Source organism: Neoarius graeffei, chromosome 21, assembly GCF_027579695.1.
Source record: "Neoarius graeffei isolate fNeoGra1 chromosome 21, fNeoGra1.pri, whole genome shotgun sequence".
NCBI lineage: Eukaryota > Metazoa > Chordata > Actinopteri > Siluriformes > Ariidae > Neoarius > Neoarius graeffei.
Genome location: NC_083589.1, coordinates 28,339,916 through 28,360,527, shown reverse-complemented (window position 1 = coordinate 28,360,527; position 20,612 = coordinate 28,339,916). Strand labels below are relative to the sequence as shown.

The window sequence follows — 20,612 nt, the reverse complement described above, 5'->3', positions numbered from 1 at the left end:
ATAAAGGGGGCCTAAGATTTTTGCACAGTACTGTGTGTGTGGGTACACACACACACACACACACACACACACACACACAGAGCCAGAGCCATAAATATTTGGACTTTGTTATTTAACTTATTATTACCTCCACCAATTTTGTCAAAGAAGGTTAGGTTTTCACCTCTGTTTGTCTTTTTTGTCTCTCAAAAAATCATGAACAGATTTTGATTAAATTTGGAGGAAAAGTGGGCCATGGGTCAAGGAACAATATCCCCCACCGGCAACTATGCCATCACTCTGGTAAAATGCAACTGAATTGAATGAAAGTACGATATGCGTATTAGCGACATATAACAAAGAATCCTGTCAAGTTTCGTGAAATTCCTCCAAAAATTGTGAGAGGAGTTGATTTCAGAAGCTTCCCAGGATGGACAGATGGACAGCACAATCACAATCACCACAACACAATCCCCCTTCGGGCTTTCCAGCCAGTAGGGGATAAAAACTGATTAGATTTTGATGCAAAACTGAATATATGGCTTGACGGAGGTATGCACTCTACCAAGTGCCTTTCTAGTTTTACTGTGTCTATTTATTGTTACTATTGCTGTTTTAATTACTATATTTATTTAAGTTGGAATTATATAAGTCCCTCCCATGCCAGGTTCTGGCCTTCCCAGGCAGTCACCTGTCCCAGTACTAACCAGCTCTTGAGGCAGATGGGTGCAGCGCCGATCTCCGTTTCTATAGCCCTCGGCCTCTTGCCTATTATATACCTTGGGTTACAGTGGGGTCTGGTCCCCTCATGGTTGGAATTACATCATGAATATATAATAATGATATGCAGACTTTCAGCTTTAATTTACATCGACAATGAGTGAACGCTGTAGGAATTACAGCACTTTGTATATGGGTTCACCCTCTTTTAAAGTGACCAAAAGTAATTGGACAAACTAACATCATTATAAATTAAATTGTTGTTTTTAATACTTGGCTGGAAATCCTTTGCAGTCAGTGACTGCCTGAAGTCTGGAACCTATCGACATGAACCATAAACCAGATGCTGGGTTTCTTCCCTGGTGACGCTCTGCCAGACCTTGACTGCAGCTCTCTACAGTTCCTGCTTGTTCTTGGGATGAACTGCCTTCAGCATGTGAAATGCAGCTCAGTTGGATTGGCCACTGCAGAAAATTGCACTTGTTTGCTTTAAAAAAAAAAGAAGAAAGAAACACCCTGGCTGTTTTCAAAGTATGGTATATCATTGCCCATCTGCAGTGTGAAGTGCTGTCTACTGAGTTTTATCAGCAATCACATCATCATTAAATCACTCCGATGGGTTTGTTTTGATTTTTTTAGCCTCATGATGACTTCCTTCACTGGCAGTGATACTCTTTTGACGTTATCTTGAGAGTTCAGACCAACAGATTCCAAATGCAAATGCCCCACTTGAAATCATCTCTCCATCATCCCTTTTACCTGCTTATTTGTAAGAGGGAATAATACACACTTGGTGTTATGGAACAGCCGAGCAGCCAATTGTCTAATTACTTTTGATCTCTTAAAAAAGAGAGGCCAACGTATAAAAAGTGCCGTAATTTCTGCACCGTTCACCCAATTTGGATGTACATATCCTCAAAAGCTCCTATTCGTTATTTAATTTCAATTCCAATATCTTGTGTGTGTGGGGGGGGGGGGGGGGGGGGGGTGTATACATATATATTTTAATTCCACAGAACAATCTTGATTATACATCAAGCATGAGTAACCTTTTCTTTTTCATATCAGTTACTCTTGCTATTGGGTTATTGGACTCTACTAGATCAACTCGAAGAAAGAATTCCAATTAGCTTCTGTTAGCTCATACTAGTAACTGTACTTATTCGGATGTGAGCAGAATATGAAAAAGTCAACAGATGCAGTAGTGAATAACCGTAAAGCTGTAAGTAACTGTGTACGCCTTACCTTGCACACACAAATGGTGCACTCGGTGGCATATTTATTCCAGGTCGAGCCGCTTAAGCGTGTGGCGCCGTTTTCATCCACACACGTTTTGGTGAAGTCATTGAACATCGTGTCTGCCTGGCATGGGTCTGAAATGCAACGGGGGCAGCACTCGCCTTCAGGCACTGCCACAAATTCGCAGTCGGTCAGTGGAGTGCAGGGCATCGGCCAGCAGTCCACCTCGCCATGCTGCAACAGGAAGATATGTGTACAATGGTTAGCAACATACACACACACCTGTTTAGGAATCAGAAATCATATAGCATAAGAATGGATGGATGGATAGACAAGTGCAGCAAAAATGTATATTATGTGAGTATAGTTTATGAAACCATTACGACACCAATCAATGGGGTATCTCATCCATGTACACACACAAGCACAGATTCCTCAGGTGTGTGATTTTATTTGGCTGTTGAGTCTCCAGGAGTCCAAGTTACTAAACAGCACCACACATAATAGTCTGTCTATTTGTGGCGGCACCCTACTTTTCAAGTGGTTTGTTCGTGAACCCTTTGGGACACACTCCAAATTCAAATATCATCACAAGGTTTCAAGGGAAAAAAAACAACTCATTAGTTTAGGTCCCTGAAGAAAATGCGCAATAAGATTCTCAAAGACAAAGACATGAAGGGTTACAACCTGTTCCAATTTTTATGGAGAAAAATGTAAAAAAAAAAAAAGTATTATTATTATCTCGCCTGGGACAGAGTCCACCAGGGGGCGAGGTATTGTTTTCGGTCAGGTTTCTTTGTTTATTTGTTTCTTTGTTTTTTTGTTAATGATATTACGGGAAAACGGCTGGATCAATCTTCATGAAACTTTCTGGATAGATGGGCATTGGTCTCAAATAGAACCTCCAACGTTTTGAAGGTCATCCGGTCAAGGTCACCAAAAAGGTCAAAATCATTTTTGTTGTGCCTACTGCCTCATATACAGTGGTGCTTGAAAGTTTGTGAACCCTTAAGAATTTTCTATATTTCTGCATAAATATGACCTAAAACATCATCAGATTTTCACACAAGTCCTAAAAGTAGATAAAGAGAACCCAGTTAAACAAACGAGATAAAAAAATATCATAATTGGTCATTTATTTATTGAGGACAATAATCCAATATTACATATCTGTGAGTGGCAAAAGTATGTGAACCTCTAGGATTAGCAGTTAATTTGAAGGTGAAATTAGAGTCAGGTGTTTTCAATCAATGGGATGACAATCAGGTGTGAGTGGGCACCCTGTTTTATTTAAAGAACAGGGATCTATCAAAGTCTGATCTTCACAACACATGTTTGTGGAAGTGTATCATGGCACGAACAAAGGAGATTTCTGAGGACCTCAGAAAAAGTGTTGTTGATGCTCATCAGGCTGGAAAAGGTTACAAAACCATCTCTAAAGAGTTTGGACTCCACCAATCCACAATCAGACAGACTGTGTACAAATGGGGGAAATTCAAGACCATTGTTACCCTCCCCAGGAGTGGTCGACCAACAAAGATCACTCCAAGAGCAAGGCATGTAGGGGAGAGCGGGGTAAGATGAGCCAGGGGGTAAGATGAGCCACCCCCTGTTTCTAAGAAACAGTAAACAAATGTGATCATGTGACCACATTCAAAGGGGGCCGGGACCATTTACTTACACTTGTGGAGAGGAGCACCACATGTCAAACTAGGTGAGGGACATATTTATAAAAATGTGTTTTTGTGCTTTCTAAGTCAATTCCATGTTTGTCCACAGTGAAGATGATTTAGAGAAGACAAAAGTAGAATAATATTTAGACACATTAGGGTTAAGTTAGTGGCTTTCTAAGCTATGATATGAATGCTAATAAAAATAATTTTGATTAGCCTAATCCCCTTTATTAGCATTTTTCTACAAAATGGTGGCCATGGGGTAAGATGAGCCATTAGATGTGGGGCAAGTTGAGCCACTGGCTCAACTTACCCCATTGGTGGCTGAGCTTACCCAATATGGATGACACTTAAGTTTTCACATTTACTGGTCATATATGACAACAACATATATATATATATATATATATATATATATATAATGACATCAGATGAGGAAGACCAGTTGTTAGATGTGGGGGATTATGTTGTGGCAAAATACACGGGGAAGAAGAAAGTGCATTTCTTCATTGGCCAGATAATCAAATTGGATGTCTTCGAAATAGAAGCAAGATTTCTCAAAAGAAGCCGGTCATGCCATGGCTCTGCAAGAAAGCCAACCTTTGTCTTCAAAGAGAAAGATGAGGCTATCCTGTCAAGACAGGATATTGTGAAAAAATTGCCCCGCCCCTTTACTGTTGGGGGGACAGCACGGAGGGAGAGGCAAATGGTGTTCCCTTGCCATTTGAACGCTTGGAACATTGAATAATGATGAAATGATTGAATGATTGATGGAATGATTGCTGCATGTTTTAGCAATGTTTTAACCTACTGAAAGAAATAAGATTCTTTTGGCACTGTTCTACTGTTTTAGTAATTTCTATAATATAGTATATCTCTCATTCCCTCTCTAACCATCCCTCTTTCTATCTATCTACGCATATATCTCTCTCTATCCATCTATCTATCCCTCCCTATCCCATCTCGTTCTATCACCTCTCTCTTCATCTCCCCTTCTCTATGCAACGGCCCTATCCCCCACTTGATTGACTTGACTTGATTCATTGATTGCATTTCTAATAATAAAAGTCGTTTACTTTGTTAACCTAACATGTTTTGTGTTGGCTCAATTTACCCCACACAGTGGCTCATCTTACCCCGTGCATGGGGTAAGTTGAGCCACTTGACATTTTTTTTTCAAGAGGTAATATCACTCTAACCATAAGAGCTTATCAATTATGTTTTGCTCAGATAGTAACAGGACACTTTGAAATTTGGTATGGTGTGTAGACTGGAAGCAAAAATGGCTTTAACATGTAGTTATGATGAAAAATGTAAAAAGTGGCTCATCTTACCCCACTCTCCCCTAATAGTCAGCGAGGTCACAAAGGACCCCAGGGTAACGTCTAAGCAACTGAAGGCCTTTCTTGCATTGGCTAATGTTAATGTTCATGAGTCCACCATCAGGAGAATACTGAACAACAATGGTGTGCATGGCAAGGTTGCAAGGAGAAAGCCACTGCTCTCCAAAAAGAACATTGCTGCTCGTCTGCAGTTTGCAAAAGATCACGTGGACAAGCCAGAAGGCTATTGGAAAAATGTTTTGTGGACGGATGAGACCAAAATAGAACTTTTTGGTTTAAATGAGAAGCGTTATGTTTGGAGAAAGGAAACACTGCATTCCAGCATAAGAACCTGATCCCATCTGTGAAACATGGTGGTGGTAATATCATGGTTTGGGCCTGTTTTGCTGCATCTGGGCCAGGACGGCTTGCCATCATTGATGGAACAATGAATTCTGAATTATACCAGCAAATTCTAAAGGAAAATATCAGGACATCTGTCCATGAACTGAATCTCAAGAGAAGGTGGGTCATGCAGCAAGACAACAACCCTAAGCACACAAGTCGTTCTACCAAAGAACGGTTAAAGAAGAATAAAGTTAATGTTTTGGAATGGCCAAGTCAAAGTCCTGACCTTAATCCAATTGAAATGTTGTGGAAGAACCTGAAGCGAGCAGTTCATGTGAGGAAACCCACCAACATCCCAGAGTTGAAGCTGTTCTGTATGGCAGAATGGGCTAAAATTCAAGGACTGATCAACAGTGAGCGGAAACATTTAGTTGCAGTTATTGCTGCACAAGGGGGTCACACCAGATGCTGAAAGCAAAGGTTCACATACTTTTGCCACTCACAGATATGTAATATTGGATCTCATCTCATTATCTCTAGCCACTTTATCCTGTTCTACAGGGTCGCAGGCAAGCTGGAGCCTATCCCTGGGTTCTCTTTATCTATATTTAGGACTTGGGTGAAAATCTGATGATGTTTTCGGTCATATTAATGCAGAAATCTAGAAAATTCTAAAGGGTTCGCAAACTTTCAAGCACCACTGTAGAGGTACTAGCCACTATGTCATCGTGCTGTAACAATGTAAGATTGTAACAGTCACACACTGCGCATGTGCATACACATGTTCCGATTAAAATGGCTGGTGAGTGTACACAATTCAATTCACCATTCGAAACAAATGGACTAGACTAAAGAAATCGCTTTTAGACATGTTTATGCTTATTACAGAGGGAAAGTGCGTTCCACTGAGCTCTAGTGCTGGGCCATTTCTGGGAAATAAGAGTTTTGGTCATGGCGACAGCGTGTGTACGGTATGTCAGCCTCGGTTCGGAGGTTTCAGTTTCAAAAATGTAAGAGGTAAGAGTAGAATAATATAAAGTACAGACACTTGGTATATTTCACTTCTGTGATTTTTAAATTGTTCATTTTTGGATTACGCTTCATTTTAGTGGCTACTGCCTCATAGAGTAAATATCTCATCTCATCTCATCTCATCTCATCTCATCTCATCTCATTATCTGTAGCCTAGGGTGACCAGACGTCCCGGTTTTACCGGGACAGTCCCAATTTGGGGTTGTGTGTCCCGAGTCCCGACAAAAGTCTGTCGGGACATGGATATGTCCTGGTTTTTGCCACTCGCAACATTTGCGACTGAGCAGCGTGGGAATCATTAGCGGAGAAATGTCTGCATTTACTATTTTGATGAATTGACAGGAATCGCAAACTTTCCTGGTTACTGCCCCCTGGCCCTGTGGCATGGGTGTTTATTTAGCCACATTATTCCAGACAACAGAACGTATTGCCATGCAACAATAAAATAAACATTAACTGGCGCGAATGTTCTTTGTCTAGCAGCTAGCAGCAGTAATGCCGCAGCAATTATGCTGAAAAGAAAATCTACCTTTTCCAAAGATTTACAGGGCACCTACCCCTTCCTCCGAGAGGTGCAGAAGAATGTGCATGAAGCCTACTGCACACACTGTAAGTGCTTTGTTCCTGTACTGAGTTGGGTAGCCTACAGTATGTTGCAAATGCTGTGCGCTCCTGTGGGGGCTTTCCTCGGGCTGTCGCCCCTCTCCTCCTTTATTGCTGTTTTGTTTGAGTGTATATTTACGGAAGCTGCGAGAGGCCCTTCATATAATCTTTTTTTATTCACCTTGTTATCCCGAGATAACGACATAATTAATTCAGGATCTCGAGAAAACAACACAACTAATTCGAGATCTCGAGAAAACAAAACAATTATTCCGTGATCTCGAGAAAACAAAACAATTATTCCGTGATCTCAGCTGGATCACTGTATCTCCGTCGGTAGAGACGAAGCCGGGCCAGTCTTCTGCGGAGGTGCCGCGGACTAATTTTGAAATTATCCCTTATTAAAAGACTTAATGCAATCTCTCCCTGTGTCAGCCCCTGATCAAAATATTGCCTTATTAGGTGATCGATTATTCCAGACATTCTAATGACCAAAGTTGCGTCTATACAGAATGAGAAATAGCCCCAAAGTCAGCATATCACAAGTCTCTTGGCACACATGAATGAACCATTTCTCAGCTGTTTACTCGAAATCATGAAATAATTGTTTTGTTTTCTCGAGATCTCGGAATAACGGTTTTGTTTTCTTGAGATCTCGAATTAATTATGTTGTTATCTCAGGATAACAAGGTGAATTAAAAAAAGGATTATATGAAGGGCCTCTCTCGGCTTCCGTAGTATATATTCTCAAATCACTTGTCTCTTTTTTGTTTCTGTTTAACATACCATTCTGACAGTTTGGCCATATTGCTGTGTTGAACAGCTTGTTGCACCTTCCATTAAAGTGTTCACTTTTGTACACATCTTCTTGCTTTATTCATTCAGTTGTGGGAAATGGTTAGTAAGGTTGATTCTGACCTAGGCTATGTTGAGGTCACATATCTACTGTTTAAGTTCATGCTATAGTGCATACAATTTTAGAGATATAGCTTACATGTGCATATGCATTCTTCTTGGTGTTCTCACAAACAGGTGAAATAAATCAGTTTAAATTTGGCCTATGGACATAGCCTGGCCTATTCTCAGCCATTACAAAATCTGTTGTCTGACCATAATTTAACTGATCTGTATACCACTGTGCTACTAGATAACAAAATGCCTGTTTGTTTTATTTCATGTGAGATGTTGATAAATGTGAGCTTCAACAAAATGATAAGAGCACCTCTCTGAGTGTCATGTTTACGTAAAAAAAAAAGGTGTGCGTGCACGAGCATGGTCGCGCGCAAAAGTGTCCCGGTTTCAGACTCGGGAAATCTGGTCACCCTACTGTAGCCGCTTTATCCTGTTCTACAGGGTTGCAGGCAAGCTGGAGCCTATCCCAGCTGACTACGGGTGAAAGGCGGGGTACACCCTGGGCAAGTCGCCAGGTCATCACAGAGCTGATACATAGACACAGACAACCATTCACACTCACATTCACACCTACGGTCAATTTAGAGTCACCAGTTAACCTAACCTGCATGTCTTTGGACTGTGGGGAAAAACCGGAGCACCCGGAGGAAACCCACGCGGACACGGGGAGAACATGCAAACTCCACACAGAAAGGCCCTCGCTGGCCACGGGGCTCGAACCCGGACCTTCTTGCTGTGAGGAGACAGCACTAACCACTACACCACCATGCCACCATTATTATTATTACTTTCAGTTCAATATCCCGTTTCTTAGTTATCACTTTCCTGTAAGACATCACACTACCTGGCTCAGAGTTTCTGGTTATAATGGACATGGTGTAATGGTTTTTCCTCTCTCTTTCTCTTTTGTCTGTCACTCCCGGCACTGCGTCTTTATTCTTTTATTCCACACACACATACACACAGACAAACACAGACTTTCTCATGACGCTTTTCATCTTTCCTTTCTCTTTGTCTCTCACCATCCGCTTTCTTTCAACTTCTTTATTTCATATTCCTTCTACTTCAGAGGGAAAAATATGAAATAATCTAATAAGCAGCATGGCTGAGAGATTCTTTCAAATCAGATCTTTCTGTGACTCCAACTAGCACAGATTGACATGTTCATGATCAATAGGATTTGTTGACTAATTAGACGTTTGTCTTTCTCTGTGTGTACTATAACCAAAGAGAGTTCAAAATGAGCTCAGAAAGAAAATACTGCATATGATACATAATAAAGGATATTACACGGTTGAGTGAAGATATGAAGTTTATATTCGAGTGGTGAACATTCACTCATGAGTGAAGCAAATGAGTGAAAATATTTTCAACACAAGAAGATTAACGTCATATCTTCACGCCACCGTGTAATGTTCTTTGTATTATATGAACACATCCACAAAAAAAAGAGATAAAAAATACGCAAGTTAATCAAAAGAATTTTAATTTTGAACCGGTTCACCATTTTGACAAGAAGTATCAAATCAGCGGGAAAACACTGGGAGTGACATCATCGGCGTGAAATATCAGGAAATATTATACATACAGGACAATTTTTCAATGGAACAAAACGTGTTCTAAGGGTTTCATTCATTTGGTTTGATAGCATGTGATATTGTTCGCATATCGCTTATCCTACGTATATTACGTCACTCTACCCAATGGAGAATGAGCATTGAATATGGTTTGCAATATTGCATGGTTGTCAAAACAACATGACATCACACGTCGAAGACATAAAACCTCCGCGCTAGCGAGTGACTGTGACAATTTATATACAAACATGGCCGCCAGGTTTGCTTCATTAAATACAGAAGATTTTGAGAGAATTTTGAAAGAGAAAGACACATTGACACACCTGTCAAACCTCCCATTTTTCCTGGGAAATCCCTTATTTTGACTTATTTCCCGCTATCTTCCCGTTTTTTTATTTTCCCGAAAATATCCCGTATTTTCACATTATATAAAAGTCCCGTATTTTCACAATATAAAAAAGTCGGTAGGTCCAGAATTCATGACGCGCCTCTGACAGGAGTTTACAGCAGGAAGTCGGGCCATGAATTCACGTCCCCGCCCTCTCAGGCATCAGTAATTACAGAACTCCGTCCGGAGTCGAGGCTGAACAAGTGATTAGGTCCAGTGTTGCCAGATTGGGAGGTTTCCCGCCCAAGTTGGGCGGTTTCAAGTGCATTTTGGCAGGTTTTGAACATAATTTGGGCTGGAAAACGTCAGCAGTATCTGGCAACACTGATTAGGTCTGAGGTGAAGATGGCGATGCTAATAGCTAAGAAAAACATTAGCCTCTCTTTCTTTGATGATTTCAACAAGTGCGTGGCTGGAATGTTCCCAGACTCTTCCATCGCAAAGAAATTTTCCATGGGGAAAACGAAAGCCTCCCAAATAATCAAAGGTAAGCTACACATGTTTACATTAAGTATGTCCTGGCTAAGACCTCATAAATAGCCTAGTGTAAACTAATTGGTGTATTAACTGTTTTATCCACTCATTGTCTATTTTATTTTCTATCTGAAACTTACCCATTTTAAATCACTCTTGGTTTAATATCTTATATTACTCTTTATCTCTTTATTAATCTATCTATCTATCTATCTATCTATCTATCTATCTATCTAGTGTTCTAAGGCCATGACTATGGTAAAACCATAATAAATTGCAATGGAATTGAATTTATTGACTGGTTATATAATGACCTTTTCTTATTTTAACATAAGATACGTACTTTAGCCCTTAATTTGGGAAATAACTGGTACCACTGAAAGCAAATAAAAATAAATGTATAGTTTATTCACAAATGCACTCTATAAACCATAAGCATATTGAGTTTGGGTCTTGGCTATCACCAACATGCACCAGAGTACAGGAAATCACAAATACTAGATAGAAAATTGCCCCCCATTCAACTACACACCCACTTTTGGTGAAGGGTATGACTTTCCGAAATTTTCCCTTATTTTGAGTTAAAAATCTGGGAAATATCCCTTTTTTTCAAACCTCAAAGTTGACAGGTATGCACATTGAAGACCGGAAAGGAATGTGTATGTATAATAATAATAATATTAATAATAATAATAATAATAATTATTATTATTATTATTATTATTATTATTATTATGGCTTTTATTTCATGGTATATCAGATATATTCCATTCAGCTACTCATCTTCGACTTGTTCAATATCATGTTAGCTGAATGGAATATATCTGATATACCACTCAACACTAGCCAATATTATTTAAATATGTCACTCAGATCTGTGATACATTTCGTATGAAAAATACAAGTTTTTCAACACGAGAAGATAAACTTCATATATTCAAGGCAACATGTGATTTCCTTTTTATTATATCGACACATTCACAAACAAAAAGTACACAAATTTATCAAAACAATTCATCGATTGCCTCACGAGTGACATGTAGAGATTTATGTCACAGTTTTATGGAGATTTATGTCCCAGATGTAGCTTGTATGAAAATTCCGAGTGGTGTATTTCCCAGTAAAACACTCGTGTCTATGTAATACAAATATTTATAAATGAGTGAATTAAAGCAAGGTCAAATTAGTATTTAAAACCAAAAGGCATTACCAAGTTTTGTACAGCTAAAATCAAATCAATGCTCTAGACATTATCTGAACCTGAAATACTGTGAGCTGACTGAGCAGAGTGTGAGCTGAAATGAAAGGTGGTACTGTAATGCCTTGGCAACCTCAAAACTGTTGAGTACACTGGGATATGAGAAAGCAAAAGCAAGAAATGGTACGAAAGCAAGAGAGGAACCTGTATCTGTGCCCAGATCGATATATCTCTGGAGATTTACTGTCTACGTGCAAGCTGAACTTTATGATTCAATTTCACATGGAGAGGCAGAAGCTTTGTGAATTACGGGAAAAAGACAAATCCCCCAGGGGAGGTCGAGGATATGCTGGAGTAGTGGTAGTATCTGGAAGATCCCAGACTGTGATTTGATGCACAAACTCCCTGCACCTATTTATTTCTGTCTGATGGCTTGTCATTTTAAAGAACTTGTACTGTTATTGCTTTATCCTCACTTGCAGTTCTATGCTAAACATTGCACAGTAATTCTTAAGGAAGTGCGCATTAAATGAAAACACATGGTTGGCGACAAAAGCCTGTAGTCAATACTTAGTACACTGACAACGACTCAAGTCTATTTCATCCTGTTAGGAAATTAATTATTTATCAATCCATTCCAAGGACGCCCCAATTTGGAGGTGAACGTACAGTCGGACGGGCAAAGAGAATGAAAGAAACAGAGAGGAAGAGAGAAGGGGAGGGGCAGAACGACAGCAAAATAAACCAACGAGGAAAGAAACATATGGAGCTGGGAAGAATTATCCTTTCCTATTAAGGCTTTAAATGTTAATTACCCTATGAGTTTGATTGCTATCGCCATTAATATAATTTAGCAAACTGATATATAAAACATTCTATATATCTCCCACGGTCGTTCCTCTGACCCACACCAAAGTCTATTCCAGTGAAACACTGAAATATGTGAACCTAGCCCTTCCAAGTGGTAGGCATGTTGTGTAAATCAAATGGCGCTAACCCCCCAAAAAGCCATTTTAATTCCAGTGTCAGTAACAGCACTGAAAACCTGAGCTCGGAACAGCCTCCAAACATGGCTGCTCCGGACCACAATTCCCAAGCACCACAGTGCTCGTCATCTCTGGAATTCTCGGAAGTACACCTGTTTCCCATTTCCCTGTACTTATTTCCCTATATAAGCCCAGCATTCACAAACGCTCATTGCGAAGTATCATTGTGTTTATTTTATTCAAGTCTACCCTAAATGTATTATAAATAGCAAAATAATGATTACCTTAAACAGTTAATAAATCAGGTACTGACAGTTCTACTATATTCACTGTGAAAGATTAGTGTAATTAGAAGCTGCAAAACAGAAGTGTGCTCTCTATCATCAGGAGATCAAGACGGTTCGAATCCCAAAGATGCCGCAGCCATCCGTGGGCAGGAGTCAAGAAAGCAAGACTGGCTGTGCTCTCTGGGTAGGAGGGAAAGCATTATTCTCAACACTACTCTCATGGTTTGTGAGTTCATGTATGCAGAAGAGGGTAGATAGCGCTTTCTCCAGAGTTTTTTTTTATACAACCCCAACTCAGAAATTGGTATGGTATGTTGAAATAAAAACTAAAAACAATGATTTGTAAATAATCGTCAACCTATATTGTATTCAAAACAAAACAGAAGTACACAATCTTGAATTTTATTGTTTATTTTGAAAAAAAACCCCACATATTGCAAATTTGATCCTTGCATCACATTTATAATGATGCCATTCCTCCTCACAACACTTAAAAGATGTTTAGGGACTGAAGACACCAAATGAAGTGTTTCAGGTGTTATTTTGTACCATTCTTCCTGCAAACAGGTCTTAAGGTGTGCAACAGTACGGGATCGTCGTTGTTATAGTTTTCATTTCAAAATTCTCCACACATTTTCTATTGGGGACAGAAGGGACAGGCACCCTCTTCATCCATAGCCCTGCCTTTGTAATGTGTGCAGACTGTGGTTTTGCATCGTCTAGTTGAAATCTCATCTCATCTCATTATCTCTAGCCGCTTTATCCTGTTCTACAGGGTCGCAGGCAAGCTGGAGCCTATCCCAGCTGACTACGGGCGAAAGGCGGGGTACACCCTGGACAAGTCGCCAGGTCATCACAGGGCTGACACATAGACACAGACAACCATTCATACTCACATTCACACCTATGGTCAATTTAGAGTCACCAGTTAACCTAACCTGCATGTCTTTGGACTGTGGGGGAAACCGGAGCACCCGGAGGAAACCCACGCGGACACGGGGAGAACATGCAAACTCCGCACAGAAAGGCCCTCGCCGGCCACAGGGCTCGAACCCGGACCTTCTTGCTGTGAGGCGACAGCGCTAACCACTACACCACCGTGCCGCGTCTAGTTGAAATGTCCCTGGAAAAGTTGTTGTCTTGAGGGCAGAATATGTTGCCCCAAAATCTCACTGTGCTTTTCTGCATTAATGCTCCATCACAGAAGTGTAAGTTACCTTTGGCAAGGGCACTGACACAACCTCATACCGTGACACACCCTGGCTTTTGGACTTGTTGCTGTTAACAGTCTGGATGGTCCTTTTTGTTTTTGGTTCAGAGCACACGGCATCCATTTCTTCCAAAAAAGACCTGGAATACTGATTCGTCTGACCACAATACACATCTGTTAACATCACCTGTTTCAAATCACATCAATATTTAATTTTTACCTCATTACTAGCCCTAAATTTCCCCCGTCCCAACTGTTTTTGGAATGTGTTGCAGTCCTGAAATACAGGAATGGCTAACAAATGAAATGAAGCTGACCAACAAAACATGAAATATCTTGGGCTCATTCTGTCTGCAATGAAATACAAGTCAAAGTAAATTTAGAAATCACTGCTTTCTTTTATTTATTTGCATTTTCCATACCATGTCAACTTTTTCTGATTTGGGATTGTATTTCGTCTTAATATATTCATCCGTGATTGAGATGAAACTCTAATGTTATGCAAATATTATGCAATACCTTTGTATTCGCTGTTCCATAGACCTTAGCAGTTTCAGCATATTTTTAATATAATACAGTAACTTAATATCAAATGTACCCCTGAGGCAGAAATACCTGGATCTGATACTTTTCAAATAAACTCAATTGGATTTAAACACTCCATAAATAATGGAACTTCATAATCTGATTTTATAGAAATTTTCAGAATGGAACTTCCTAATCTAATTTTACAGAAAATAAAACAATCATAATGAAGGCTCTGTACTCAAATCTTTCTTCATGATCTGGCACAATATTGCCTTGTAATTTTGTACCAATTTTTTTTTTAAATTGTTATTCTGATGTTGTCCTTCTGTACAGTGTAGCTTCTGTACCTGTAGTTTTGCTCATAATGACTGAGTTTCATTGCACTGTGCTAATATATGGTAATACATGTTGAATGTTATACTTTTGTATAGTACTTCAATATCTGTTTCTGCTGTAGCAACAAAATTTCCGCTTAGGGACCAATAAAGTACATCCATCCATCCATTATGCAGTATAGTGTTAATGCTTAAGCTACACTGTTTTGGATACATCTCGATATTTTAGATGTTTCTCTGTTGGAAAATAAAGTATTGCATTTTATCTAGTAACATCAGCACAATGCTTTCCAGACAGAGTATGAGTACATGATTTTGGTACTCACTGATACTGACTGGGATACTGAAATGAGTAGCCTACATAGTACTGTGTACCTGTTTTAGCTGCTTTAACCTCCTAAGGACCAAGCTGTTTTTTTACATGCATTTTTTATTTCTCTTTGCTATTTGGTATTAGAACCTGATTAGAATAAAAACTAAGCATCATCTTTTGATAAGATGTACTTTTAGAGAAAAAGTATGTCCACATGTGGATTCTTGTTCCGAATTTCCATAAAGTGCTGTCCACGCATGTGACCGCTAAGCCCTAGGAGGTTAAATACTAGACATGACACGTACTACTGGGTTCAGGGTTCGAATTATGAATTCATCTTTGTGGGGGTCTCTTAAAAAAAAAAAAGGAATGGTGCGTGGACGTGGTGAGTAAATATATAGCCGAACAGGTGCGCTTTCTGTGAGTGAGAGGCTACGTGGTTCATTAGCCTATACTTGCATGCACACAGTAGTCTTTTTTTAAATTATTTTAATTGTTTTTTTTTTGTTGAACATATTGTTTTTGCTATTTTCCTATAGCCTACACTTTTTAAACAGAGGGAGAATGCATTCTACTAGTAGAAAGTAAAAGCTATTTTCTTACCATCACGCAGACAAAATAGACCAAAGTGGTCTGTTTTCAGCAGGCTGTGGTCATGATCTTTTTCCTGAAAACGTAACCAATGAATGAAACCAAGGTCAAGTGGTTCTTCTTCTGAAAGGATTAACGCATGTGTGTATGTTAACGTTTGTGAGCTCTCAAAAGGATAGCTTGTGTGCATAGTGGTGTGGTGGTTCTGCATTCACGAGAGTATGCACCTTTTGGAAAGTAATGCATTCTTTTGGAAAACATATTTATTCTTATTATTATTTAAGGCTATTTATCTGTCTTTAACATCAATATTACTCAGTATATTAAAGGAAAATGAGCTTTATTTGTGATTAAATATAATGATGGTGCATTTTTAGAGACCCCCACAGATATCTGATTTTACTGCTTTAATGAGAGCCAGTCCTCACTCTGTGGGAGCTCAGCTCCCACTGGCTCCCATGTAATTCGAACCGTGACTAGGTTCATTCTATTATAACGTTATTAATCAATTTTATATCCCTCATCAAAACATTCCCATGCAGGGATTGGCCAAGGATGGCTCATGTGAGAAAAAATAGTTCCACCACTGATTAAGCAAGGTATCTCGTGACATCAAAAATGAAAAAAAAAAAAAAAGGATATGGTGTGAGTCAGTCATGGTGTATCCTGGATATACCATGAACTGCCGTCACAGCTTCAACCTATATGGCCGACTCGAGTCACAGCTGTGGCTCTGAGAGCATTTCTGTGTGTAGATCTACGTATCATGATCATACCTAATGAGGCTGAGTCAGACCTCTAATATTTTATTCAGGTTTACTTCTAATTCTTTCTACAGTACTTAACACTTAGTTTGTAATTTTTTTGATGATGGATATTTAACAGTTATTCCTTGAAACAGAGTCTTACATGAGCTGATAAGCCATGTATGACAACATTGAGAAAAATAACTGTTTTATTCTATCCACATTCACTGGATTTTGAGAAACAGCGCTTTTTTATTTTTTGCTAATTCAATTTAAATCAAAACTTTATACAAAACGTCCAACAAAATAATTTCCACTTAGAATGTAAACAAACAAGCGAAATGACCGGAGCAATTTGTGAAAAATGCTATAAGAATAATTGTTGAAAAATAAAAAACAAAGATACTTTTATTCCATATTTTGTTGCTTTTTTTTGCATTTTTTTTAGGGTTTTGATTTCAAGTAGAGTTTTTATTTCATCCTTGGTTGGTTCAGCAACTTGCTTTGCCATTTTGTTTTTCCTCTACTCACGGTATATGAGCTGATAACCTAGTAGTAGAGCAGCCAGAGTATGCAATTGCTCATATCCAGTGAATGTGGATAGAATAAAAATCAAATATAAAATGCACTGAGAGGCTCCAGTTGAAATTATGGATTCTCTTCGGTGACTGGCAGAAAACAGTACAATGCCAGTCACCTCAGAGAATCCATAATTTCAACTGGAGCCTTTCAGTGCATGGTACATTTGATTACTATTCAAATTTAGATCACTGTTATTTTGTGTTGACTGCTCATTAGCACCACATATAATAGGCTTACCTCCCATAGTATTACTAGCTTGGTATATACAGTGTCTCGCAAAAGTATTCATCCCCCTTGGTGTTTGTCCTGTTTTGTCACATTACAAGCTGAAATTAAAATGGATTTTTGGAGGGTTAGAACCACTTGATTTACACTACATGCCTACCACTTTAAAGGTGAAAATTGTTGTTTGATTGTGACACAAACAATAATATAAAAACAAAAGCAAAAATCTGGAGTGTGCATAGGTATTCACCCCCAAAGTCAATACTTTGCTGCAATTACAGCCACATTTTGCTGCAATTACAGCTGCAAGTCTCTTGGGGTATGTCTCTATTAGCCTAGCACATCTAGCCACTGGGATTTTTACCCATTCCTCAAGGCAAAACTGCTCCAACTCCTTCAAGTTAGATGGGTTGCGTTGGTGTACAGCAATCTTCAAGTTATGCCACAGATTCTCAATTGGATTGAGGTCTGGGCTTTGATTAGGCCATTCCAAGACATTTAAATGTTTCTCTTTAAACCACTCCATTGTAGCTTTAGCAGTATGTTTAGGGTCATTGTCCTGCTGGAACGTGAACCTTCATCCCAGTCTCAAACCTCTGGCCGACTCAAACAGGTTTTCCTCCAGAATTGCCCTGTATTTAGTGCCATCCATCTTTCCTTCAGTCCTGACCAGCTTTCCTTTCCCTGCAGATGAAAAATATCCCCACAGTATGATGCTGCCACCACCATGCTTCACTGTAGGAATGGTGTTCTCAGGGTGTAGGGTTTGCGCCACACATGGCGTTTCCCATCATGGACAAAAATATCAATTTTAGTCTCATTTGACCAGAGAATCTTCTATGTTTGGGGAGTCACACGCTGTTGGGCAAACTCCAAGCGTATTTTCTTAAGCAATGACATTTTTCTGCCCACTCTTCCATAAAGCCTCACTCTGTGGAGTGTACGGTTATAGTGGTCCTATGGACAGATACGCCCATCTCTGCTGTGGGTCTTTGCAGCTCCTTTGGTGTCTTTGTTGCATCTCTGATTAATGCCCTCATTGCCTGGTCTGTGAGTTTTGGTGGACAGCCTTCTTTTGTCACGTTTGTAGTGGTGCCATTTTCTTTCCATTGTGCTATAATGGATTTAATGGTGCTCCCTAGGATATTCAAAGTTTGAGATTTTTTTTTTATAACCCAACCCTGATCCATATTTTTTCACAACTTTGTCTCTGACCTGTTTGGAGGCTCCTTGGTTTTCATGTTACTTGTTTAGTAGTGTTGCAGAGTCAGGGTCCTTCCAGAACAGGGTGATTTACACAGACATCATGTGACAGATCATGTGACACTTTGATTGCACACAGATGGCTCTTAATCAACTAATTATGTGACTTATGAATTGTGTAGGTAACACAGTCCGTCTAAGAACTACAACACAGTCCCTTTAAGGACTACAACTCCCATCAGCAGCTTCCGCGTTGACCTGCGTCACGCCGGGGCGGGATTTCCAACGTCACATCCTCCATGAAAGCATAAGAAACTGAGCAACGCTTCCTTCTTTCTCTTTCCGTCTGGACCAGCGGTCTGCAGGCACAAAGAGATTTGCTCCGGCAAGCAAACCAGATAAGACGTCTTTTTCTTCTTTCTTGCAAGAATCAGAGTTTTGCGCTTTTCTTTTACTTACCTTTGGCCACGGTAGAGTCCCGAATCGCGCGATTTTTTTAACTCAGTCGAGTTACAACCGTTTTTTCATTTGTTTGCCTATTATCGAGTACGTACCAAACTGCCGCCAAGCAGTTAATTTAAAAGTTAGAAGCGACCAGATCCTTCTAATATTAAAAAAGCTGTGCACATTGTCTGATCAGAGACTTTCTTTTCATCACGAGCGACCACGCGTCGGACCAAGAAATTCTCTGTGCTTCACGTGCTTCACAACGGTGAAACTCCAAAAGTCTCGGAACTTCTTCTCATAATCTTGCTATAAGCAAGATACTAAGTAAGACTGGCAAATTTTGGGGCATAAAACTAGTCTTAGGAATTTGCTTTATTGAAGTAGTGTGAATTTAAACTCAGGAACGGTTTAATTGTGCACACTGATTTTTGTGTTGAATTGATTGTTCTATTTTGTTTTGATCTCTCAATTGTTTAATAGACAGGTTGCATGCTATCTTCTACTCCTTCCTAACACTCTTAATTTCATTCTTACACATATTTTGACCTCATCAAGGTTTCAGTGAATTTGGTAATGTTATAAAGCTAGTGAGTTAGCTGCTACGGCTAATTCTTCTGTCTCATTAGCATCCAGAGCTAATTGTATTGTCTCAAGGGAACACGTGGCGGCCCTCCTCCACATGCCTCACAAACACACCTTAGCTAGCCTTCCTTTGCCTCAGCTAGCCACACAAAGCTAATTCTTTTGTCTTAGCAACCAAAGCTAATTCATTTGTCTTAGCAACCAAAGCTAACTCCCTTGTTACTTAGAAACACGTGGTCACCAGGCCTCTCACACACAAACACGTTAGCTAGCCTTCCTTTGCCTCAGCTAGCAACACAAGCTAATTCTTTTGTCTTAGCAACCAAAGCTAACTCCCTTGTTACTTAGAAACACGTGGTCAGCTCCCACACATACACACGCCTAGCCAGCATTCAAAGCTAACTCCTTCGTCGTAGACCAGAAGGCTTTACACACACACTACATGTTTCATGTTTAATGTTTAATTTCCTTTTACTACACACACACACACAAACACACACACACACACACAAACACACACATGTATACATACCTCACTGTTTGCTGAAGATTTCAACTGTTATTATTCATTTTTATCTTTGTTATAATAAATTCCATTATTATTGAAACTGTGTGTTTATTTGTTGTTCCAATACTTTTGAAGTCGCCCAATCTCAAAGAATTCAAAGGTGCATATAAGTTGTGTAATACGGTAAGTGATCATAATAATTTGGAATATACCACAATTTAGCTGTTTGGTAATTTATTATTAAGCACCAAAATTAATGGTATTAATTAATGAGACTGATCCAATGAGACTGATTCAATGAAAACGATTCAATGAGACTGATTCAATTTAATTATTAACCTTCAGATTTAATGAGATTGATCACTCAATTACCAATTGCACCTACAAGTGAATTGGTTGGACCAGCTGTTATTTAGGGGTTTCATATTTCTGGTTTTTCATCTTAATTATTGTTTGTGTCACAATGAAACAATTATTTTCACCTTTAAAGTGGTAGGCATGTTGTGTAAATCAAATGGTACTAACCCTCCACAAATCTATTTTAATTCCAGCTTGTAATGCAACAAAGTGAGACAAACACCAAGGGGGATGAATACTTTTGCAA

At 39.3% G+C, this 20,612-nt stretch overlaps 1 protein-coding gene across 1 annotated transcript in view; it reads right to left on the bottom strand.

Annotated features, from left to right (window-relative positions):
* nell2b (neural EGFL like 2b) overlaps positions 1-20,612 on the bottom strand; it is a 199,942-nt gene that overhangs the window by 15,905 nt on the left and 163,425 nt on the right. Inside the window, exon 19 of the mRNA XM_060903607.1 lies at positions 1,945-2,172. Coding sequence (XP_060759590.1) covers positions 1,945-2,172 — 228 coding nt within the window. The remainder of the gene's footprint in view (positions 1-1,944; positions 2,173-20,612) is intronic.